Raw genomic sequence first — 26,016 nt, 5'->3', positions numbered from 1 at the left:
ATAGTGTTTACATATTTTTAGGTTTATATTGTATTTTGGTTATAATCTTTAAATGTGTTAGGACTTGAATTTAATCCATTTGCAAACAAAATATTAGATAATAAAGTTACCTTGTAACCATATACTCAAATCTAAAATACGATTAGGCGGTATGTAAATTGACAAAAATAACTTTAAATGGCACACACGAAAGTAAAGGTTATAACATACGGTATGCAAATAAACCTAAAGCACATCCTTACTGTTATGAATGATTCTTTAATTTAATATAATACGAGCACAACTATTTTTTTGAGTTTTTTTAGTTTTCTATCTTTTTTTTTAATTTTTATGTAACTTACCACATGAGCGTCATGGTTCATGTTGTTCTTAGCTACACTAGTATCTCGTTTATCAATAAATGATAAAGAGCGCTAGTCATTGTTTTTTTCTACTTTATATCAGGACTTGTAGTTATGTGCAATGGTTCTCGAAAGTATTTACCTTTTTAGGTTTATATTGTATTTGATTTTGGTACCGCGAACTAGATAATAAAAATATACGTTAGTTATAGTTAGATACTAAAATCCAAAATGTGATTATGCCGCATGTAAACAAACGAAAATATTTTTAGATAACACATAAGAACACAGGTCTAAAAATTAAAGGACGTAGATAAACCTAAAATTTTTAGTTTATAATTGGTAGGCAAAGCTTTAATCTAGCACACAAACACACATATATATATATGTATATATATATATAAGACAAACATAACCATTTCTGTAGGTTTTTAAAATTTTCATTTGTATTCTTTCGTGAAATTGCTACACAAGTGTCATAGCTCATGCCGACCTTGATACCTGATATTAATGACAACATGTACTTAATGTCGTCATTTCACATAGAAATTATGTTTAATGTTAACAACAAATAGGTCTACCTCTACCTCTTTAAGACATGTCTTATTTGGTTTTGATAAACGAGTAGGATGAGAAGTATTTGTGACCACAAAAGAAAACCTCTTCAAAAAATTAATAAAAAAAATCATAACTCAAAATAAAAAAAAAAATAAAAAACAATAATGTTTCTCCCGTCTTTATCGTTCAAAAACAAGACACAATGTTGAAGAAAAAAAATCTTTGTGTCCTTTTGTATGTCAATGTGTTTTTGTTTATTTTCTTCATTAATTGTGTGTTTTTTTCATTGGCATTGTGCCTTTTTTTATATTGTGTTATAGTACTCAACATTGTGTTATATTTTGTTTAGCATTGTGTTATATTTTGCGATCTATTATGTGTTTTTTCATTTATAATTGCGTCTTTTGTTAATTTTCATCATTGTGCTCTTTTTTTCTTAGCATTGTGTCTTTTCATCGTTTATTTTTAGAACGGGAATGACAAGGGAGACATTTTGGTCATTAGAATTTTTTTTATTTTTTATTTATAAATATTTTGGGTTATGATTTTTTTTTGAGTTTTTAGGGGTTTTTTATATGACAACAAATCATTCTCACACTTCTCATTTTTGTCTCCCTTTGTATCTTAACTTTGCCATTTCTTTCAAACAGCAAATCCACACAACTAGTGTATGACGAGACCATTGGGCCAAAGGCCCTTCGGTTATGTTAAATATATGAACTTAATAATTAACCAAATCCAATTTCTTGAATAAAATGTTATATTATTAGTTAATTGCAAATATGATTTCTGTGGTGGAACCCCAAACGTAGGTTTCAACCCCCTAGTATCATTTTCGCATATATGGGCCCTGTGGTCTGCATTTTTTTGCAATCAGGCCCATACGTTAACTAACGGTTGTAACGTCTATTAATTTCAAGGGCAACAATGTCTTTTCACCCAATACATCAACCTCCGGCTCAATAAAATCCCTTCCCATTCGCAACTTACAACCCTAACCTTCGTTGTCCTCTCGTCGCCATCGTCCTCTCGTCGGAGTCGCCATCTCTTCGTCTTCAATTTACCATAATGGCTGGTTAATAACCATTTTCACCATCATATGACTTTTCTCAAGTATGAATCGGGTCTCAATTTTGAGTTATGAAATGTGAAATTGTAGCTGCGACTACTTCGATTACTAATCAAGTTCGTGTTCGTTATTTTTCCTTGTAGCTTCCATGTTGCTCGATTTGTTATGGAGCCACCTAAAAGCTGATATGGTGGTTTTGGTGTACACCTTGCCGAACAGGATCTATACCATCAACTTCAATGCAGGTGGACAAGATTTGTTGGAGTAGTTGTTTAGGTTTGTTTGGTTAAATTAGTACTTATAATCTATAATAAGTAGTAATCAGGTGTTTTGATGAACTAATAATATGGTATTTTGCTAATACTGTAATTACTATGTGTTTGGTTATATTAGTATAACCACTGATGTGCAATATGTATTCACTTATGTTAACTTAATCTACTACGGATAACGTATGTTAAATTAATCTTTATGTATGCTCGTATGTATGTCTGCATGTGTTTTAAGGAACAATGCGTGTTTGTGTTTATGTCTATATGTCTTTGTTTGTTGGGTATGTAATATGTACACACACACACATATATAACTGTGTATATATGTATGTTGGAATAATTATCGGGCATAACTATCTGTTAGATATGTGTTTGAAGGGGCATAATTGTCTGTTCACTTGTGATTGTGTATGTACATGTAATATGTATGTTGGCATCTATGTGTACGCATTTTGTATATGTTGGCATGTGTGTGTATGCATCTGCGTATATATGAATGTATGTATATGTGTATATATATGTGTATGCATAGATATATACATGTATGCATTTGTGTATATATATGTATGTATGCATCTGTGTGTATATATATATATATGTATGTATGTATATGTATATATGTATGTCTGTCACACCCCGACCAAAGGCGACAGAACATGCCGAGGTGTAACGATTGCCCATAAGCGCATGACACTAATTAAAGCGACAATATTTAACAAAGTCATTTTATTTCACAACATCGAAAATGTCACATAACAATATTTATGAGATCGTCACAACAAAATATAACAAAATATAGCAAATCAAATATTGTTCATTTTTGCTAATATCCTAAAGATATTTGTGACATTTTCTTCAAGTCTTGAGTCAACCAAAAGTCAAACCTGTAACATTTCATAAAATAAAGTTTATCAACACAAAGGTTGGTAAGCAATTCATAAATTTGAGCATATAAATATATAGTAAGAAAGAGCCACAAAACTCATATACGAAACAATAAATAAAAACAATAATTTGGATATAATCGCTAATAGAATTACGTTAGCGACACCTAAATATAAGGGGATGCCAAATAGTCTAGGATTTTATAGTTATCATTAATTGCATTACGTTAACGACACCTTGCTATAAGGGGATGCCAAATAGACTAGGATTTTATAGTTCCACCAACAAAAAGCGATAAACACATAGGCATATAATCATGGAACACCAAACCGAGCAATTATTTAAGTAAAGTATACAATAACGTTTGTGGTTTAAGATTCAAGTATAAAGCATTTAGTTGAATAAGTATGAAATGTCACCCCCAAAACAAAAGATGGAAAACGGGGTATGAAAGTACTCACATTCAAGTATAAACTTGGTTCGGAAAAAGTCGGGTAAATGGAAGGACGGGTCTAACGAGCAAAGCCTAAAATAAAAATAAAAGCCTTGTATTAGAAAGGTTATTTTGGGAAAGCTTTAAAATAAAAGACACGAAATGTAAACAATTAAAGTTTAAGGTTTATAAAGTAACTATTTAAGAAATTGCAATAATAACTCTTTAAAAATATAAGTTTGCTCGAAACCGGGTTTAAGTATCTAACCTTAATATTCACTCAACCTATGTTAAGTAATAAGGTGAGTAAAAATGCATGAATGCAAGTCCCTTTGGAATACAGATACTAAAACAGGTTTTTAACGAGTGTTCGGGTTGTTGGTTCGGGTCTTGATAATTGGTCAAACCCAAAGTCAACTTTCTGGAATATTAAATGTTATGAGATAACTCATAAAAATATATTAACACTTAACCAAGTATGTAGTTCTATTGTTATAGAACTAAAAACGCACGTTAAGCGAGTGTTCGGTTTTGTAGGTCCAAACTTGTTATAAGATCAAGTTGGATTCAACATTTTGAGTACTTTAATAAAATATTTAAAATCAATTTAAAATCAGTTTGTAAAGTATTTTTAAATAAATATACAAGTCTCGATAGCTAAAAACACTCTTGTGTGTCTTAAGCGAGTGAAAATCGGTTTAGTTCGGTTTGGTTCGGTTTCCATCTCACAATAAGTTCATAGATGGTTTCCACATGCCCAAATATCAAAGAACTTGTATAAATGATTTTAAAAGTTTAAATCTACATAAAACATGTTTAAACAATTATTTAACAAAACTAGTAAACAAGTTCGGTTTATGGTTTGGAGCTATTTACGGTTAAACCGAAGCATAGACTCTTCAAACCCATAACCATGGAACTTAAAATAAGTAAGCAAGATAAGTATAAGTTAGCATGGTTAGTAAACAATAATAAAGTTAGATGGTTAGATGCGGAAAATATATAACAAAGACCACGAAAGTCCTCTATGTAGCCTTGCCTTACGAGGCCTGAAACTTAACCGACCGGGGCCGAAAAAGTAACTACCAAAGCTAACAAGGGTTGTATTATATATATGTTGTACCATATGATTCAAGTGTTAGTTTAGAGTAAGTAAGTTAGTTAAAATGTAAGAACAAACTCAGTTTGACTTTGAAAGTCAAACCCGACAATAACATGAAAATAACCTTGTATGAACTTGAATTTGAGAGAGGAAAAGGTTTATGAGCAAGGATTTATGTTAGAGATGTCCTTGTATTTATAAGAAGAGTTAAATTTGGTTAAACACGTGATTTAAGGGTTAAAACTCGGATTCGTAGGACAATAAAACCAACAAGGAGACATAAGGGAACATAAGGAACATTTTGGTCTAGTGATCCTTTACAAAGTTTCAAAAATGACAGTTTGGCCCCCGAAGTTCGTTTTAAGTGATTTTAACGCGTTTTAAGGCCAGTAAAGGATGTTTTCAAGACCCAACAAGTGTAAAACAACATTGTAACTTAAAAACCACCATTTTGATTATATCATAAGTTTCGGTTTACAAAACGGGTCGGTTTACATGTTAAACAAATACAAAAACAATTACAACAAGTACAAACGGAACCCGATTTTGACGAATGTCACAATATATGTATGTATGTATCTGTGTATACATATATGTATGTATGTTTCTATATATATATATACATGTATTTGTCTGTGTTAATACATGCAAAGTCATAGTTGACATTGGAAAGTCAAACTATGTATAGGATGTACTGTAAGGATTTGAATTTATATACATGTACGTGTGCACCTTGTGTTTCAATTGGTTTAGGTTATGTAAACTCAAACTTTGACTTGGGAGAGTCAAATTATGTAAATCTTTGATTTCATGTCATTTTGGTTAATTTTATACCAATAATCACTGTAGATAGTCAAGATTATGATTACTTATGTTTAGTAGATTGTAATAAGTAGTTTACATTAAAGGTCAACTGGTTAAATATAGTCAACCCTAAAAAGTCAACATTCGGTTGGTTAAAACTGTTGGAGGGAATGTATGTTAACAGATAGAGGGTCCAAATTGTATGTATTTAAAACCACAGGGTTGCAAATTGCAATGGTAGAGCGGTTTTTTCACATAAAACCAAACTTTGGATTCATGATGAGATCCTAATTAAAAAATAATAAATAATAATGTTAACCACATGAACCCTATTTACAAAAATGGTACCACGAGATTAAAACCTACATTTAGGGTTCCATCACATAGACCATGTTTTCAATTAACTCTTCTAATAATAATCATATGCTAAAAACCAAAAAACAATGAAATAATAATAATAATAATAATAATAATAATAATAATAAAATAGTGTGGGGGCTACATTACATGACAGTACTCGTGTTGTTCTTCATCCATCTTCTCATCCCGTCTTCTTCGTCAAAACCTCTTTCTTTCGTTCTTCAATCAATCAACCAAAATTCAATCAAACATCATTCCGATGCATATATATAACCATATATAATAATAATAAGTAATAATAATAATTCATCTTAATTAATTTCAAATTATCTCTATCAATTCATAACTTCATCAACTAACCCTAACCTATCCATCATGGCGGTTGCCGAGGAGGAATCGTCGTCAAACAACTCGCGGCCGGTGATCCCTCAAGGCGCCACTAACTACATAGCCAAACGTGTCTTAAAAGGCAGCGCCGTGCTGCAAGTCGTTTACGGTCACATCCGATCGCATTCGTCTTTCGATATCGTCTTCGGAAAGGTTTTTTTCTGCTTTCGGTCTCGTAGTTCAACTTAATTTCATTAGTTTAGCTTATAATTATAATGTAGCAGCATTAGGTTTTTGGAAATAGTCATTTGTTATTAAAAGTTAGGGCAAGCTATTAGTACCAGAAGTAAAGGCTAATTAGGCATTCGGATTACGTGTAGTTGATGTATATTCTGGCGTTGCGGTGTTCGGAAAGGTTAATTCAACTTCATTTCGTGTCTGGTTTTAGTAGAGCTTATAATGTAGCAACGTTAGGTTTTGGAAGCAGTTATTTGTTATAATAAGTTAAGGCATATTATTACTAACAGAAGAAAAAGTTAATCAGACTTTCAGATAATCGGATTACTTATAATTGACGTGTAATCTGGTGATGCAGTATTCGGAGAAGGTTTAGTTCAACTTAATTTCATGTCTGATTTTAGTTTATAATGTAGCAACATTTGGTTTTGAAAATAGTAATTTGTTATAGAAAGTTAGGGCAAGTATTTAGTAACAGAATGAAAGTTAATCAGACTTTTGGATTACTTATAAATTTATGATTGATGTGTAATCTGGTGTCGCAGTATTCAGAAAAGGTTTAATTCAACTTAATTTCATGCCTGATTTTAGTTTATAATGTAGCAACATTAGGCTTTCGAATCAGTAATTTGTTATAAAAAGTTAGGGCAAGTAATTAGTACACAAAATAAAATAGTAATTAGGTATTGCAGTGGTTAACATTTTGTTGATTGAGATGATTATGTTTGATGCAGGAAACATCATTAGAGATGGTGATGATAGATGATAATGGAGTTTTGCAATCTGTATGTGACCAGCCTATTTTTGGGACAATTAAAGATATCGCGGTGCTTCCATGGAATAAACGGTTTCGGAGAGCAATCCCTCAAGTACTTGGACATTATTTAGTTTCTAAACCCTAATTATTGTTCTACAATGCATTTAAGTTGTATGTTTATGCAGTTACAAGGAAAGGATCTTTTGCTTGTCACTTCAGATTCTAGAAAACTTTCAGTTCTGTCATTCCATACTGAAATGCATAGGTTTATTTTCTTATGCTTGTTATAGTTCTCATTTATGCGAATATGTAACGATTACCTAGGTTTTATTGGTAACTTTGTTGCTATATGTTTTGTGATAGTTGGTATTCGTTTCTTGCTTAGGTTTTTCGCTTTGTGTCATATTCCGCTATCTAGCTCAGGTGGAAGCCTAAGGCATCAAATTGGAAGAATGTTGACTGTCGATACCAAGTAAGCTGCAATTTTGACTAATTTGTTCGGTAAGGACATAATTCTAATTGTTTTGATATTCGTTTTTCAGTGGCTGTTTCATTGCTAGCAGTGCATTTGAGGGCCATCTGGCTCTGCTCAAAGTTTCTAGCTCCACTAGTGCTGACATCATCGATAAGGTTAACTTACGCTTAATCGTCTATTATTGTGGGTTCTATATGACACATGAGTTGGATTCTTTAAGCAAACAACTAAACAAGACTATACTCGTGCGTGTTGATCAAGATTTATGACACCTGATTACTTTTTGGCTGCAGAAAATATTTTGTCCTTCTGATAATGAGAAGAGTATAAGCACAAGCATGGGGGTTTCTGTTATACATGGTACTATATGGAGCATGTGTTTTATCTCGAAAGATATGAGTCAATTTAGCGAGGAGCACGACCCTTTGTTAGCCGTTCTTATAAATAGGTATGATATTACATTTTATCTACTTGTAGATTTGTTAAGCGGATTGAGTAATAGTAGATTTGCGGTTTGGAAATAACTTCTGCTTATTGCGACTTGAAACAAATCATCAATTTTATGCTAACTGCAATAAAAAAGAATATCATAAAAAAATAGGGTCAAAAGAAAATGCTATTTTGGTTTTTTATCAACAATTTGCTTGTGTAGAGGGAGATCCGGCATTTTCTGTATCCTCATCTAAGGATGAAACTGTAAGCTATTTTGGTTTTTTATCAACAATTTGCTTGTGTAGAGGGAGATCCGGCATTTTCTGCATCCTCATCTAAGGATGAAACTGTAAGCTCCCAAGCGGTGGGAGGAGCCCAGGGCTCTGACCGCGTGCCTGTTTAAGGGTAAATAAATTTATCTCTTATTTAACCTAATTTGAGAGGAGTTTATTTTCTAACTAGTTATTTAAAACACACCTTGTCTTTTTCTGCAAAAATGTGTCTTTTTTGGTCATTTCATAAAGTTACATATTTGTTACTTAATTTAATCTAATTTGACAGGATTTACCCTCATTTAAGTTATTTAACGTCTTGTTCGTTTCTGCAAAAAAACGTCTTTTTTCATTTATGAAGATCTTAAATTACCAGAATTTGTCAAACACCTTGAGTTATTACTTGTTACTACTTCAAAAGTTCAAATAACATAAGCACTTCGAAGAACGATAGTTAATATTTGGATTTTATTTTGCAGAAAGGGGTCACTACATAACGAGCTTTTGTTATTAGAGTGGAATGCTAAGGACAATTGTGTCAATGTACTTTCTCAATATGCTGAGCCTGGGCCACTAGCACTTGATATAGTTGAAGTTCCATATTCTTATGGTTATGCATTCCTCTTTAGAGTTAGTGATGCTCTTTTAATGGATCTTAGGGACCCACACAACCCTTCATGTGTATATAGAACAAGCCTAAACTTTTTACCCTCGGCATTGGATGATCATACTTTCATTTTGGAATCATATAGGAATAATGATGTTGATGAAGAAGGAAATATTTGTAATGTTGCTGCATCTGCTCTTTTGGAGCTAAAAGACATAATTAAAGATGATGATCCCATGAATATAGATGATGATAATGCTTATTCATCAAAGTCAACATCCAATCGTGTTTGCTCGTGGTGTTGGGAACCTGGAAATTTCGTAAACCCGAGAATGATTTTTTGTGTGGATACCGGTGAGCTTTTTATGGTCGAAATTTATTCAGAGTCAAACGGTCTTAAAGTCAACCTTTCTGATTGTCTTTATAAAGGTTCACCATTCAAAGAGCTTTTATGGACTGAAAATGGTTATTTGACAGCACTTGCAGAAATGAGTGATGGTATGATATTAGAATTTGAAGGCGGAAAACTAAATTACAAAAGCCCGATTCAAAATATTTCACCTATTCTAGATATGTCACTTGTGGATTATCATGATGAGAAACATGAGCAAATTTTTGCTTGTTGTGGGATGGCACCTGAAGGGTCACTAAGAGTTATCCGAAACGGTGTTAGTTTAGAAAAGCTTTTGAAAACTGCCCCAGATTATCAAGGGATAACGGGTACTTGGACGGTAAAAATGAAAGTAACTGATTGTTATCATTCTTTTCTTGTGCTATCATTTGTAGAAGAAACGCGGGTGCTTTCAGTTGGTGTAAGTTTTACCGATGTAACCGATTCGGTTGGCTTTCGACCCGATGTATGCACTTTAGCATGTGGTCTTATCCGTGACGGGTTGCTGGTTCAGATTCATCAGACCGCGGTTAGGCTTGTTGTACCTACAACTACAGCCCATCCTGATGGCATTCCGTGCCCGTCTCCAACTTACACATCTTGGTCTGCTGACACTGGCATTAACCTCGGGGCTATAGGAAATAACTTCATAGTTGTTTCAACATCAAATCCGTGTCACTTATACATTCTCGGTGTTAGGCGATTGGAAAGGTTTCAATATGAAGTTTACCAAATGCAAAATGTCAGATTGGAGCACGAATTGTCGTGCATTTCAATTCCTCAAAAACTTATAGAAGAAGATGATCTGTCTGACTACCCTGTTGACTACATTAAGGTTGACCCTACACATGCGGTCAAACTTGGAAATACATTTGTTATTGGAACACACAGGCCTTCAGTTGAGATTATATCTTTTAAACCTGGTCAACATGGCTTTAAAGCTCTTGCGGTTGGAGCCATTTCGTTAGTAAACAGCACTGGAACAACCATCAGTGGTTCTATTCCTCAAGATGTAAGACTCGTAAAAGCAGACCGACTTTATATTCTCTCAGGGTTGAGAAACGGTATGCTGCTTAGATTTGAATGGCCGCTACCTTACGCTGATTCAGTTAATTCTATGCGTTCTTCTTTAAGTTCTGGGGTGGTAAATGACAGCTGTCCGGTTAACCTTGATTTGATTTCAATTCGCCGAATCGGTATCACACCGGCTTTCTTGGTTCCATTAAATGATCATCTGGATGCTGATATTATTGCTCTTAGTGACAGACCTTGGTTGTTACAAACTGCCAGACATAGTCTTTCTTTAACTTCCATCTCATTTCAAGCATCCACACATGCAACCGCTGTATGTTCAAGTGAATGTCCAAACGGGGTTTTATTTGTGTCAGAAAATAGCCTCCACTTGGTAAGTATTTTGAAGTTTCATATGCTTTTGTATCATTTTTATTTTTATCTTATACTAAGATCATCATTTTAATATTTTATGCGGTGGGTGCAGTTGGAGATGATGCACAACAAGAGATTAAATGTCCAAAAGTTTCCTCTTGGCGGTACGCCACGAAAGATTTTATACCATGCTGAAAGCAAATTGCTGCTGGTTTTGAGGACAGATTTGAGTGATGATTCGTGTTCATCTGATATTTGTTGTGTGGACCCCGCGAGTGGTTCGGTTTTATCTTCTTTTAAACTTGATGTTGGAGAAACCGGGAAGTGCATGGAATTATTAAAGGCAGGGGGTGAGCATGTATTGGTTGTTGGTACTAGTCTCTCATCAGGTCCTGCTATAATGTCCAGTGGGGAAGCTGAAAGGTTAATATTTCTTTTTCATATCGACCCCTAACTTTTATTTGTTTTTTTTTAATGTTTTTAGTTTTTATTATTAACAGTACAAGAGGGAGATTGATAGTCCTGTGTCTGGAGCACAAACAAAACTCAGATAGCGGTTCAATGACATTTTATTCAAAAGGTGGCGGTTCATCTTCTCAAAGAACGTCCCCTTTTCGGGAAATTAGTGGTTATGGAACCGATAGTCTGTGCAGCAGCCCTGATGATAATAGTTTTGATGAAACCGAATCATGGAACTTAAGATTAGCTTATTCTACTAACATGCGTGGGATTGTACTTGCCATCTGTTCTTATCTCGACTGTTATTTCTTGGCCTCTGCTGGCAATGCTGTAAGTTTATTAGATGTGTTAAAAAGATCAAGTTATTTGATTAAGTTTTAATTTTGTTGTTTTCAGTTTTATGTGTGCAGCTTTCAGAGCGATAATTTTCCGAGGGTAAAAAGATTGGCGGTTGGAAGGACACGATTTATGATCATGACATTGACAACTCACTTTACTACAATTGCTGTTGGTGATTGTCGTGACGGCGTTCTTTTGTATGCATATAGTGAGGTTCGTTAACAATATCACTCTTATTAGTTATGATTCAATGATTTATGTTATAAAAAGATTATCTTTTTTTATAGGATTCTAAGAAAGTGGAGCAACTGTATAGTGACCCTGTGCAGAGATTGATTGCTGATTGCCATCTTGTGAATGTTGATACGGCTATTGTTTCTGATCGCATGGGAAGCGTTGCAATTGTGTCGTGTTCACACCACTTGGGAGGTGAGCTTTTGATGTGATTTTGACTTTGGTTATTTGTAAATTGGTTAATGGTTCCGTGTATTTATATTTTGGATTCTTTAATTATATGATACAGATAATGCAAGCCCGGAGTGCAACTTGAAGGTTTGTTCTTCCTTCTATATGGGCGAGACTGTAATGAGCATTAAAAAGGCAAGTCCATTACTCCTTGTACGTAATTTGTTACTTTTGTACCCCTGAAAACTTGCATAATATCTTATTTTTACCCAACAAAAATAATTAATATCAATTTTATTGAATTCAGCCTATACTTTGACCGTTATACCCTTCTCTTTCTTCTTACAGTCCAAACACTCGTATCCTATAAATACCGTATTTTGAAAATGGCTATATTTGATATTGGGATTTTTTATTAGGTAAATATGATATTATACCAAGTTTTGAGGTGGGGTATATGAAACTATCTTTTTTTTTTCTGTTTATTTTAATATTTTATGTAACAACTTCGAATTCTTGATATTTTTTCAGGGCTCCTTTTCGCACAAACTTCTTGCTGATGATGAAATGAGGGACGGTGACATTGCAAGTTCAATTATGGATTTATCACAAAGTAATACTATAGTGGCAAGCACATTGTTAGGAAGCATAATAGTCTTTATCCCTATATCAAGGTTTTTTATAATTCACTTTTCCTGTATTAATTTCTAGCCTATCTTTAGTAATTACTTTCTTAACTGATTGCCACATTTTAGGGACGAATATGAGCTTTTGAAAGACGTGGAATCAAGGATTGCTGAACACTCGTTGACCGCTCCTATTCTCCGGAATGTTCATGAATTGTTTCGCAGCCGTCAAAGCCCGGTAACAGAATTACACAATTATATCATGATTATTGCAAATATCTTTATATATAGAAACTTGGAAAGTGATCATATAATATTATATTATGTTTATGCAGGTGGGTGCAGAAAGGATTCTTGATGGGGATATGTTAGGGCAGTTTTTGGACCTTACAAATGCCCAACAAGAAGATATATTAGCTGTACCTGAAGACCCGCTTGCGATGTACAGAACGATACAAAAGCCACAGCTTAAAAAGCTTAATGTTAGCAAGGTTGTTAGGCTTCTTGAACGCGTGCACTGTGCTATAAACTGAAACCCGTACCAAAATAATCATGGTGAAAGTGGTCGTTTTTGTTTGCAGCAGATTAGACTTCTTATGATATATACATATATATGTTCTAGCAAGTATCTTGTAAAACCTCAATTACAATAAGCTCTTCTTTGGTTCTTTTTTAAATCTTTGACAGAAATTGAAGGTATGTCCATAGATGAATTTCTTTTTATTTGTTTTTTTTTTTGTTTTTTTTTTTGTTTTTTTTTTATCATTGTTATGGTTTCGGGTATTGGAAAAACCCGGTTCCGGGTATGGAACCGATACGGGTTTTCAGGCATTACCGGGTACAAATCGGGTCCGGTTCGGGTACGGGTTTTCGTGCTAAAATGCATACCCTATCCGTACCCTATGGGTAGGGTCGGGTACGGGTTTGGGTATAAAAAAAACCGGTTCCGGGTTTTTTTCGGGTCTGGTTTCGGGTTCGGGTTTTTTTTTTTCACCTCTAAACATGGCAACCTAAAGTTATGTTTAGGTAGTGTTAATGATTTAAAATAGAACTTCATGTGATTCAAATTAGACTAAAACAAGAATGTATGTAGCCCACCTACGGTCCTTGTTTCGAAACTCTTTTTTCCAAAAAGGGGATGAGACCCTGGACCCGAGAAACATATTATAAATTTTGAAAAGGCCTAAAAATATAAAAGAGATGAGATTAGGCCATCTCGAGACATACAATCAAGTATAGCATAAGTCATACAAACTATATAAATATAACCCTAAAAACACACAACTTTGCTACCATTGTTATGGCAATATAAGCTGCTATACTACAACAGTGTTATATCAACCTCCCTCCTTTGGCCACCATTGACTTTATAGTCAACATTAGCCAAAAGGTCAACTTTTGACTTTTTACCTGGCTCAAAAAAAAAAAAAAAAATTATAGTCGTCATCAAACTTCCTTTTCTCTAATCTGGTCAACGATTGTTATCAAAAAAGTCACCATTGTCATATAAATCTAGCAATTTATCCATTTCCATAAAGGAGCCGAATGAAACTTAAGTTTCGTGTTCAGTTTTGAATTAGAAACATTCCAAGCTAACTATGCGGGTTCGATTCCCACTACCCGCTCTATCTCCTTATATATTTAGACTATCATCACTATATTATCTTAAATACTCTAATTCTAATTAGCATATCATTCATATTTGAATAAACAATTCAAAATATTTCTTACATAAATCCTACTATATTATTACTGTATTCTTATTTTTGATTTAACTTTTTTAAATAAAAGATGAAAAGATCAGAAAGCAAAAATACTTAAAAACAACAATGAAATTAAACATCAACCTGCCAATACACACTATACCATACCCCAACTTGGAGTCTCGGTAACTTTGAGCATTATTCACTTGACAGCCTTGACTACTTTCTTGAAATTGCCGGTTCCAGAATTTAACTTTAGACCACATTAATTGGTGACTTTCATCAACTAAGTTCCAATATATAATTAACAAAATAAAAAAAAAAAAGAAGAAAAATAAGAAAATGACACGACTGACGAACCTGGCGGAAAAGCAACCCGAGGTTATTGTAGATTGTATGACAAATGTAACACATGAGTGTTTGCAATTCATTTTCCTTTTACTTTACTAATAATTAGTTTTATTAATAATTTAGTGTGTAGCGAATCTGACTTCATTCTTTTTAAGGGAAAGAACCAACACCAACTCAAGCGGTAACGCATAAGATATCTCGACCCGTCAGTCCCGACGTTGGATTCAAAGAAGACATCGAAGGATTCCCAAGTTCTAGTCCAAAAGGCAATCTGATGACCTTATCCATTTAGCCATACAGTTTTTCCTTTTATTTTACGTAGGTTTCAAATCAAGGGACAGATGGTATGGTGAAAACTACACTCGTATTGTTTAATAACTTATATTATTCAAGTTTATATATATATAACTATCTATATAATTGCATACCATAAAATCCTACGTGTCGCTCTCACGTCGTTCCCCACATCTTCTAAAGCCACCAGATTACTTGATTTTAAAATGAAGGCTTCTCATTGATTTAACTAAAATTCGAGGGTCATGGGTATGCTCATATGATGGGTTTGGTTCATGTCAAACAAAACGGGTTTTGTTCTCTTTCTTTCTCACGTTCTCCGTGATTTGAACACTCTCAAATCCTAAATATGCATCCTCCATGCCGATGCCTCTCCTTCATCATCATCGTACTGATCGGGTCAAATAGATGGTCTCTTATAATCCCTACAAAACCCTAAATCATGCACCACCATGGATTTGTGTTAATCGATTTAATTCAAGTCAATGCGTTTATTCTTTGAACCCTGCTCCCTGCGCCTTCCTATTCTTTGTTTTGATTCTTCAATCACAATCATCATCCAAATCGAATCGCAATAAACATTTGAATCGAAGGTATGTTAGACTTTATATAAATATTTAGTATGTTTTTTCTTCTCTAATTTATTAGGTAGCAATTTTTTTAGTTGATAGTGTTATAGCCCAAGGATTTCAAACTATTTAAATCCAATAATACTACATAAATACATAAAAAATGGAAAAATTCCCAAAATAACTCTTTTTAGAGGGAGAAACTGAAAAATAGCCCTAAATTTCAACATATTTCCAAAATAACCCATTAAATTTGGAATGAGCAGACGAGATCTGGAAAAATCCTTTGGCCAATAAAATTCTGACAAGTGTCAAAATCCAACGAGTTTTTAAAAAATATTGGGGGACCAGTCCATATTTCCTATTAAAATTTCTTCTAATAAAACAGTCTTTTCCGACGGTCTTTTAATGTTTCCTAACGGGTTCCCCAACTTCCAAAAACATGGAAAATTGTGCCTTCAATTCAGTCTTTCAAAGTTTTTTTCGGACAACAATCATTTTTAAATTTGAGATATTTTAAGTATTGTGTACAACTATGGAAGAAGTTTTACCAAAAATAATTTGACCAGCGTTATAGTTGAAAGAATGAAAGAAAAGAAAGTTTGGTTTAAATTATCTCATTATTATGAAAAATAAAATGAAAAAAAAACATTGTCGGGCATGGCATTAATCAGGCGCAGCTTTGAGATTAAAAGAACAGATTTGTAACAAAGTTCACGTGATACTGGTTTGTTTTTTATGAACTCGAATATTGGTTTGTCTTTGATGAACATGTACAAAAAGAAACAATGTATCAAAAACGAAAATAAGCCAAACATAAAATGAAGTACACACTCAAATCATGAAACTATTCTGTCATAGTGGGCCTGTTAGTGATACTTTATGAATAAGTTTATCACATTATGTCAAAAATGGTTGGTTATTATAACGGATGTATTAGTATACAATCTACAAAGTTAGTTAGACATCAAGAAACATATATTTATATTATTATCACCTATTCATATGATTTAACCAAACGTTAAAGGTATTTTCGTTAATAGTAATCAGTTACGAAAATTGTTTAAATATCGCAGGTCATTCGTTGTTTGACCAAGGGTATTTATACAAAGTCTGTAATCTATTTGTAGGTTGGAACTAGGGGTAGTTTGGTAGTATAAATTGAATTGCTGATATGGGTGTACCAAATTGTTGTTTTCAGGTTCGGTGAATTAGAAGGGATCGAGTTTGATTTCGGGGAGCGTACGGGTGGAAAGTGTTTAGGTCACGAAGTGCAAACTGTAAGCGGGTCAAAATTTCATTCGGTTTCAAGTCAAAAAATTCTCTTGGGTAAATTAATACTTGGCGAGGGTATTTGTGGTACGGTTTCGTTTGCTATATAAAGTTTCAATGTTTTGGGCGTGAACGTTTTTTTACCATTCCATTAACGGTGTAAAAATCTAGAAATCGAATGTCACACCCTGAACAAAGGCGTCGGAACATGCCGGGGTGCAACGTGTAACATCACGTAATTTTCGGGCCAAAAATGTCAAGTTTCTAAAGTCAAGGGACCAGTTTTGCCAAATTCCAAACTCAAGGGGCTAAAATGAAAATTCTGAATCTCCTGACCCATCGCGCTACGCGATGGATCAGAAGAGAGCCCCATCGCGGTACGCGATGGGGTGTCTGACACAACGTGACACGTGTGCCACGTGGCACACGGTGACAACGTCTGCCACCACGTGGCAAACACGTTCGCCACGTGGCTCGGCTCTTGCCACGTGTCACCACGTGGCAGGTCTAAACACTGATTCATCAAACCTACGTTAAGCAAGTGTTCGGTTTTGTCGATCCAAACTTTGTTATGAGATCAAGTTGGATCCAACATTTCTAAGTACTTAAGAAAATAATTAAAATCAGTTTGTAAATTATTTTAAAAGAAATATACAAGTCTTGATAGCTAAAAACACAATTGTGTGTCTTAAGCGAGTAAAAATCGAATCGGTTCAGTTTCCATCTCACAACAAGTTCAGAGATGGATTCCACATACCCATATATCATAGATCTTGTATAATAATGTACAAATGAAAATATTTAAGTTCTACAACTAAAAAGTCAACAACAAGTCTTTTTAACAAAAGTTCAGTTTGGTTCGGTTTCCATCTCACAATGAGTTCATAGTTGGTCTCCACATACCCAAGACTTGTAAATGTGACTAACAACTACAAATGAGCAGAAGTTAAGCATAAATAATATGTGAAAACAAGTTATGTGAGTGTATATATATCAACACGAAGCCCTCCATGAAGCCTTGCCTTACGAGGTTCGAAACTTAACCAACCGGAGTCGGAGAAGTAACTACCAATGGTAACAAGGGGTGTGTATTATGTATATGTTGTACCACCATATTCAAGTATTAATAAGATTATATATGCTAATTATAATGAAAGATTAAACTCGGTTTGACATTTGGAAGTCAAACCTTCAAGAACACTAAGAAAATAACAACCTTGAATCTATTGAGTTTGAGAGAGAATTTGGAGATGTAGCAAGAGTAAAATGAAGAAGATGGGTGTGTATATATAGGGAAGGAGTGAAGGGTTGGGTATAAAGATTCTTTTATGGTTTGCATGAAAATGGGTATGTTTAAATGGTCAAACAATGCATAATATAAAAATTCAATATTTTATATATCTTATATATTTTAAATGAAAAAATCCAATATTTTATATATTTGAAATGTTCGGGTTACAAACGGGTCGGGTTTACATAACAAAAGTGACCCGAAACTGACGAATGTCACAGTATCTCCTACTTTAGGAAATTTCATCCCGAAATTAAGACGAAGACGATGATGCAAACAAATGTGGATACTTCTCTTTCATTGTGTCTTTTCGTTCCCAAGTAAATTCCGCGCCACGCCGTGATTCCCATCGAACTTTGACTAACCGAATACAACTACGCTTGGTTTTCTTCTCGTTGCGATCCATGATCTCAACGGGTCGTTCAACCATGACCATCGACTTATCGACATGTACTTCGTCGAGTGGTATATGGAGATTACCCTCGGCTAAGCACTTTTTAAGATTCGAAACATGAAATGTCGGATGAACACCGGCAAGTTCTTGTGGTAGTTCGAGTCGATAAGCTACCTTCCCTACACGCTTAAGGATTTTGAAAGAACCAACGAAACGAGGAGCTAGCTTACCCTTCTTCCCGAAACGGACTACCCCCTTCCAAGGAGATACTTTTAGAAACAAGATCGTCAACATTAAATTTGATCGGTTTACGCCGTTTGTCGGCGTAACTCTTTTGACGACTGGTAGCGGCTAGGAGGTTCTTACGGATTTTATCGATCACGTCGGTAGCTTCTTGGACCATTTCGGGTCCCGTGATTTGAGCTTCACCGATTTCATTCCAACTAATCGGAGATCGACATTTACGACTGTAAAGAGCTTGAAAAGGAGCCATATCAATGCTAGAATGGTAGCTATTGTTATAGGAGAACTCGATGAATGGAATGTGATAATCCCAATTCCCACCGAAATCAAGAACACACGCTCGTAGCATATCCTCGAGTGTTTGAATCGTATGTTCGGATTGACCGTCCGTTTAAGGATGATAAGCGGTGCTAAGATCGAGACGTGTTCCCAAAGTTTCTTGAAGTGAACGCCAAAAATGAGAGGTAAAACGGGCATCGCGATCGGAGATGATAGACAATGGTAAACCGTGTCGGCACACAATTTCCCGAACATAGATTTGAGCAAGTTGCTCGACAGAATACTTCTCGCGAATCGGAATGAAATGCGCAGATTTGGTCAAACGATCGATGATCATTCCGATGCTATCGTTGCCTTTTTGGGTGTTGGGAAGTTTAGTGATAAAGTCCATAGCAATGTCTTCCCATTTCCAAACGGGAATCCGTGGTTGCTCGAGTAGGCCAAAAGGTCTTTGATGTTCGGCTTTGACTTTTGAGCAAGTAAGACATTTAGATACAAACAACGCTACGTCTTTTTTCATACCCGGCCACCAAAAGGTAGCATGAAGATAGAAATACATCTTATCCGCACTGGGATGAACGGAATACCGCGAATTGTGAGCTTCGTCGAGTATACAAGTACGAAGGTCATCGCGATTAGGAACCCACAAACCACGGATTCCCATTTCCAAACGGGAATCCGTGGTTGCTCGAGTAGGCCAAAAGGTCTTTGATGTTCGGCTTTGACTTTTGAGCAAGTAAGACATTTAGATACAAACAACGCTACGTCTTTTTTCATACCCGGCCACCAAAAGGTAGCATGAAGATCGAAATACATCTTATCCGCACCGGGATGAACGAAATACCGCGAATTGTGAGCTTCGTCGAGTATACAAGTACGAAGGTCATCGCGATTAGGAACCCACAAACGATTGAGAAAGTACAAAAGACCATCGGGTTTGGTTTCGATTTGAAGTTCGGCACCACATGACATTTCATCGTACATGTTACCTTCTTCAACGGAGGTACGTTGAGCTTGGAAGATACGAATTTGGAGATCGGTTTGAACAACAACGCTTAGAAGCATAACAGATTTAATATTAACTTTTTGACTTAGGGCGTCGGCGGCAACATTCGCTTTACCGGGATGGTAGCGAATTTCGCAATCGTAATCACTAAGTAATTCGGCCCATCGTCGTTGCATGTTGAGATCTTTTTGGTCAAAAATATGTTGAAGGCTTTTATGATCGGTAAAAACCACACATTTTGTACCATAAAGGTAATGTCTCCAGATTTTGAGAGCGAAAACGATGACACCAAGTTCGAGATCATGAGTCGTGTTGTTCTTCTCGTTGACCGTAGGTTTCCTTGATGCTTAAGCGATAACTTGACCTCGTTGCATGAGAACACAACCAAGACCATGACGAGGGGCATCAAAAAATACAACAACGTTTCCATTGGAAAGGGTTAGAACGGGAGCATTGCGAAGCATGCCCTTAAGAGTACAAAAGGCTTCCTCTTGCTTTGAATCCCAATCGAATGGTTTTCCCTTATGGGTGAGAGAGGTAAGCGGCAAGGAGATCTTAGAAAAATTCCGAATGAAACGCCGATAATATCCGGCCAAACCAAGAAATGATCGAATTTCCGTGGGATTCGTTGGAGTTTTCCAATCCTTAACGGCCTCAATTTTAGCGGGATCAACATGAATACCTTTGTCGTTTATGATATGTCCTAAAAATTGAACTTCCTCTAGCAAAAATTCACATTTGGAGAACTTGGCATAAAGTCATTCGTTTCTAAGGAGCTCGAGAATGGAACGCAAATGATGTTCAAGTTCGGATTTGGATTTAGAGAAGATAAGAATGTCATCAATAAAGACAATAACGAATTTATCAAGGAATGGTTTGCAAACGTGGTTCATGAGGTCCATAAATACCGCAGGTGCGTTTGTTAACCCGAAAGGCATAGCCAAAAAATCGAAATGTCCATATCGAGTACGGAAAGCGGTTTAGGAATGTCTTCTTTGCGAACACGCAATTGATGATAACCCGATCGAAGATCGATTTTGGAGAAACAAGTTGCGCCTTGTAGTTGGTCGAATAGGTCGTTGATGCGTGCGTGCTAGTGGTATAAAATATGAAAGGTTGGATGGTTTGCTTTTGCACAAGATCGTGTTTTAAATTTATAAAAGTGATTTCTACAAAGACCAAACACACACAAAATAGGCAAGTGTACCTATCGTATATGTAGAATAGTAATGGTAAGAACCAAGTATCGATCCGTGGACACACAGGTTTCTAATAATAAATCGTTGTTTTACTTCAATCGGAGGTTTCAATCATTTTGGGGTTGATTTTTAAACTTTTTATTAAATATAAATACTTATAATATATAGGTGGACCGAGAAAAGAGATTCTAAACGAGTTGTTCAATTATGCGAAAGTTACCATATAAGATCAAGAATCCACTCCATTTTAGCATTGATAATTAATATGTAGACATGTGATAAACTTGCCGTAGCAATATATGATAGATAGCTCCTTAAACCTTAAGTGAGCATCTTCGGCACTAAGGAGATGGTATGCGCATTTTAAAGTCCACCCTTTCCTAATGTCATACCATCTCAATCATGTCGATTTGAGTTGACAAGTAGTTTCGTAAAGTAGAAAGATTAGGATTGACTTCGATTTCTCAAACACCAATTCTAACAACTTCGGGTGGTTGTAGTTCATCACACAACCTCCCCTTGGTTGATTTATGTAGGTTATAATTACACATTCCGTTAACATATGGTTTCTTTAACTAATTTGATATCCTAAGCAAAGCCATTTTCGGATTACCAAGGTTTAGAAAAATACACCATAACTTATATCTCATAATTTCTAAGTACAATATAAGGATCCATGTTTCGATAATGTATCAAAGTATTTCTATCTTTCAAGAACATGAATCGATCATGAACGATTGCCAAAGATATTGACAACCACCAACTTTGATTTAGTGATTTAAGATGGTGAAACATTTCTCATCAAAAGATAATTGTAATATAACCATGTACTTTACTAGACTACATCACATGTCTTGATTAATTATCAAATAAAACAAAGCTTCTTCATAGATTTTAGATGGTAAAAGGAGTTTAGCTCATAATGAGCATAATGATGAACATTAAGATGATTGATAATAACAAATACATGATTAAACTTAGAACAATCTAACCAAATGTAGATGAATCCTTCTTCTTAATGATGGTAATGATGGTTGATGATGATGATTAGTGGTGATGACCTCCAAACCTTCAAACTCTTCACTAGATCTTCAAAGTGAGTGTTAGTGTGTGTTTTTATAAGTGAAAACCGGAGAGAATTCTTTTCAAGGCACGCTCTTCAAATGGCACAAGAGCCACTATTTATAGGCAATCTGGAGTGTGAAGCACGGCCCCGTGCATTTTTATGACATGTGCCAGATTTGTTTTGTCTTTTGTGTGAGCTGGCAACGGCCCCGTGGTTGGAAGGCAAGCCCCCGTGATTTTTAGTGATATGTGCTCAATTCTTCTTTGTCTTTTCTGTGTTCCCGTCCACGGCCCCGTGCATGATGGGCACGGCCCCGTGCTTTTGCTTCCTGATTTTGTCTTTTCTTGTTTCAGAAGCATGGGGGCGTGTTTCTTGAGGCATGGGGGCGTGTTCCTTTGTTTTCTTGTGTTTTCTTCTGTATTTCTTCGTCTTTTTGCTTGTTTCTTCGTTTGAGGCTTGGTTTCACCTGAGATTATGTTTTATTATGATAAGTAGTCTTTTATGCTACAGTTTTTAGAGATTATTTGATGTCGAAAAGATGTATATTTATATATACATCAAACATCCCCACACTTGAACATTGCTTGTCCTCAAGCAACCCTCTTTTAAATATCCTCTAAAAACAACAAACTAAGATCATAGCTACCCCTTAAGTGAGCTTCAAGAAGACGAAACAAAATAACCAATCTTTATGTTAGTGATAAGAAAGAGAACTTTTGTTTTTATGAGTTTCCGTTTTATGCAAAACGTCACGTTCTCACAATGGTCACTCACACTCGGTTTTATATCTGATCATACCTGTGATGTAAGTATGTGAACACTCTTAGCCAAAATGCAACCTGTGATAATAAGCTTGTAACAAGTTCAAATCTCCACCGTTTTGAAGTGTTGCATAGCTTAGAAGGTAAAAAGGGGTTTTGGTTTGGTGTGAGTCGGAATTGGTATTTTGTGGTGGTTCAAGGGTTAATGGTAAATACAACTTCCACTTGTTTGGGAGTTTTGAGATGTCTTCAATGGTTAGCTCCTTTTTCTCTGAGAGTTGTTTTTTTTTGTTTGTTTTTTTATCAAATATCTAATGACTCTTTTAAGGTCAGATCGTCAAGACCAGTTTTATCGAGGACGTGGATCAATTCTTCCTCAATCCTGTTCTGAATATAACTTCCAACTCTAATGGATCGTTCGACTTTGAGCCTAATAGCCCCCACCCTCATTAGTTCGGTATATTCATGCTGAGGCTGAGTTTGACTTTTTTTACATCTTCCTTCGTGGGACCAGTTTCCGCAACCTAAACATCGTTCATATTTTTTTGCTCTTCTCTTCATTGCGTTTTTGAAAATTCCACAGAATGGTGGCCTTTGTTCGTCTTGGCGCCATTTTTTTCTTACTCCATTGCTAAAGGGAAAGATTCTCTCCCTAAGTTCTGGAAGCAACCTAGGTTTTGCGAAATGTATGCAGCAAAGGAAATTGAAATCGAAAGAATGCATTTCCAGTTCTTTAGGGTCTGCCGGTAAAAGACCAGTGTTGTATTTTACCGGTAAAACTGGATAAAGTGATCGGGTTTTTTGGTTTTGTAATTTGATAAGGGTTTTTGTGGAATGGTGTGAATATTACCTTCTTCCTTATACAACTCTTCGTTTGGTCTTGAAATGAATAATGGCGACAAGTTCTAATTCACATGAAACATATGACTCACTCAAAGCTTCCGAAAAAATATTTATATGGCATGAGGTTTATCTCACAGTAACAGAGGGATTGGGTATTAACGCCATATTTTGCATAAATTTATTCTCAATATTACAAAACTTTTTCTTACTTTTTCACTTTTAAATGATTGGTTATTTGCAAAAAAATTTTCTTGAATTTCTTTTTAGGTTTAGAATAATCTTTGTCTGCTGCAAAAATATTTGTTTTAGAGAATTTTTATAATTAGTTGGACAAACAATTGGTCAAGTAATTCCCCTCCCCACACTTGAATCTCACATTGTCCTCAATGTGACAAGGTTCATGAAATTATAAAATTTCTACTTTATGGGTGAAAATGGAGAGTTACTTCCCTACGGGTTAACGAAATTTCGACAGAGCGTCCCCTGTTTTTCGTCCGTTTTCCTGTTTTTGTACCTGTATATAAAACTTCAAACATCCACAAACAACCAAGCATAACTACTGAAAATTGGGTATGGAATCATCCATCCCTTGCCCTATCGGGCTAAATTAGTACCTAATAAACTGTCTTTGGCACTCATGGCCATAATAGTATCCAAACCAACGCAAACATAAATAAACAAGTACGACGAAAAGTAAATTGTTCAAACACAAATAATAATAAGTTCATAAAGTACTACCAACCCATGCCCGTGCCCATGCCCAACTACCTATGCCGTCAGTCATCAGTTACCTGTGTCCAGGTCAAACGGATCCTTGTTCGTTTGTATTCATCTTCTCTTTTTTTTCTCCTTTCGTCTTCCATATTCATTTCTGACTGGCTTTTCGGGTCCCAAATGTGACCGCGGCTGTTCACGAACCTCCAAATTTCTGGTTCTACACTAAGGATTTGAGCTATCTGCAACTTGTAACAGAGGCTGAGGTCAAGAGCAATAGGTTCCGGATTTTCGGTCCCTTCCACGTCCACATCATAAGCTTTGTAGAGCTTGTAGATCCATGCGCCACCGACGAGTGGAGTCCTTGGATCTACAGCTGTTGCATTAGTTCTGAAAAGTTGGAAAAGAGATAAGTAATGTTGCAATCAATTTCATTTCTTATGCAGTAAAGTGCCCACAAATCCCGTAAATTCACCACTCCTTTATTTCTGCCACGTGCTGTTAGCGTCTTGCTTAGTAGCTGGTGAATATATTTCATCAATGGATCTCGTAAGGCTATGCTTTTCGATGTTTTGATGTGGTTTGTTTCATCCTCGAAGCCCAACAACTCCCATGCTTGTGTCTGTGTATCCCCAAACCAGCTATTGTCTTCCTTTTCAAATGCTACCCTTGCGTGGGTCCAGATTACTTGTTCTGTTTCTTCTTTTGTGTAAATTCCCATATCAATCCCGAGTTGGGTGAAAGACGTTCTGCGCCATACACCTCCACACCTGAACTCAATCGCATCTTTATCCCACATATCTGAATTATTCTTTATGTTAAAGGATGCTAAGAATTCCTTTGTCAGTTCCGTTACGGCTTCTCCTGTTTGCTCAAAAACCCTCTTCCATGGCCCCGTCACAAACCTTTTGTATCGCTTCCATTGATTAACTAGGCGTAGGGTGTTTTGGCAAGCATAGAAATTTGGTTCAGGGATTTGTTTGTTCAAGTAGCTTAGTCTTTCATTGGCTTGCCTATCTCTTTCATCATGCCCGGTGAAGACTAAAAATGCATGAACTTCTTCCCCATATTCGACCATCTGAAATTTAAACTTAAATTAGTCCAAACTTATGAAAAATTTCCAATTTTTCCGAAACAGAGAGCAAAGCATGGCGGCGTGCTTTCAGAAGCACGGCCCCGTGCTGCTGCTTCAGTTTTCTTTGAAGTTTGACTTTTTGTTGACCACGACTCGTGTTGTTTTGGGCACGGCTCGTGTTTTTAATACCGATTTCTATCTTACTTAGACTCGAACCCTCGTTTCTAACTGGTTATATCAATTGGGTTTAATTGGTTTTCGGCTATTTATCCTAACACCCAAAACCCGAATTGTTTCTTTCAATTAATCCTTAACCATCAAACAATCTACAATCTATTCATCATAATCAAGCATAATAACCCACACCCTTTTCGGGTTTTGATCCGGTTTGGTCGATTTGAACAATTTTAGGGTTAATC

The 26,016-nt window shown here is 35.5% G+C and overlaps 1 protein-coding gene across 1 annotated transcript; it reads left to right on the top strand.

Moving 5' to 3' along the window:
• Window positions 1–5,957: 5,957 nt before the first annotated feature.
• On the top strand, window positions 5,958–13,260 carry LOC143618031 (DNA damage-binding protein 1b-like). The gene is made up of 15 exons (XM_077090379.1): window positions 5,958–6,364; window positions 7,123–7,257; window positions 7,331–7,410; window positions 7,531–7,617; window positions 7,688–7,775; window positions 7,914–8,068; window positions 8,804–10,727; window positions 10,821–11,131; window positions 11,209–11,497; window positions 11,564–11,719; window positions 11,794–11,935; window positions 12,030–12,106; window positions 12,443–12,585; window positions 12,667–12,775; window positions 12,873–13,260. The coding sequence occupies exons 1-15, from the start codon at window positions 6,200–6,202 to the stop codon at window positions 13,068–13,070; spliced, it is 4,059 nt and encodes a 1,352-aa protein (XP_076946494.1). The 5' UTR covers window positions 5,958–6,199; the 3' UTR covers window positions 13,071–13,260.
• The last annotated feature ends 12,756 nt before the right edge of the window (window positions 13,261–26,016 follow it).

The sequence above is a fragment of the Bidens hawaiensis genome, unplaced genomic scaffold, assembly GCF_021521415.1.
Source record: "Bidens hawaiensis isolate Kalapana, Puna unplaced genomic scaffold, B.hawaiensis_p1.1 tig00062269_1, whole genome shotgun sequence".
Classification (NCBI taxonomy): domain Eukaryota; kingdom Viridiplantae; phylum Streptophyta; class Magnoliopsida; order Asterales; family Asteraceae; genus Bidens; species Bidens hawaiensis.
Note: the sequence above shows the minus strand (reverse complement) of the source record. Positions and strands in the feature narration are given on the sequence as shown.

Excerpts from the sequence above, each read along its gene's own strand:
- LOC143618031 (XM_077090379.1), top strand. The coding sequence starts at position 6,200 with ATGGCGGTTGCCGAGGAGGAATCGTCGTCAAACAACTCGCGGCCGGTG. Across the intron at positions 7,618-7,687 it reads ATGTTGACTGTCGATACCAA|TGGCTGTTTCATTGCTAGCA; the intron begins GTAAGCTGCAAT and ends TTCGTTTTTCAG. Across the intron at positions 11,720-11,793 it reads TTTTGTATGCATATAGTGAG|GATTCTAAGAAAGTGGAGCA; the intron begins GTTCGTTAACAA and ends CTTTTTTTATAG.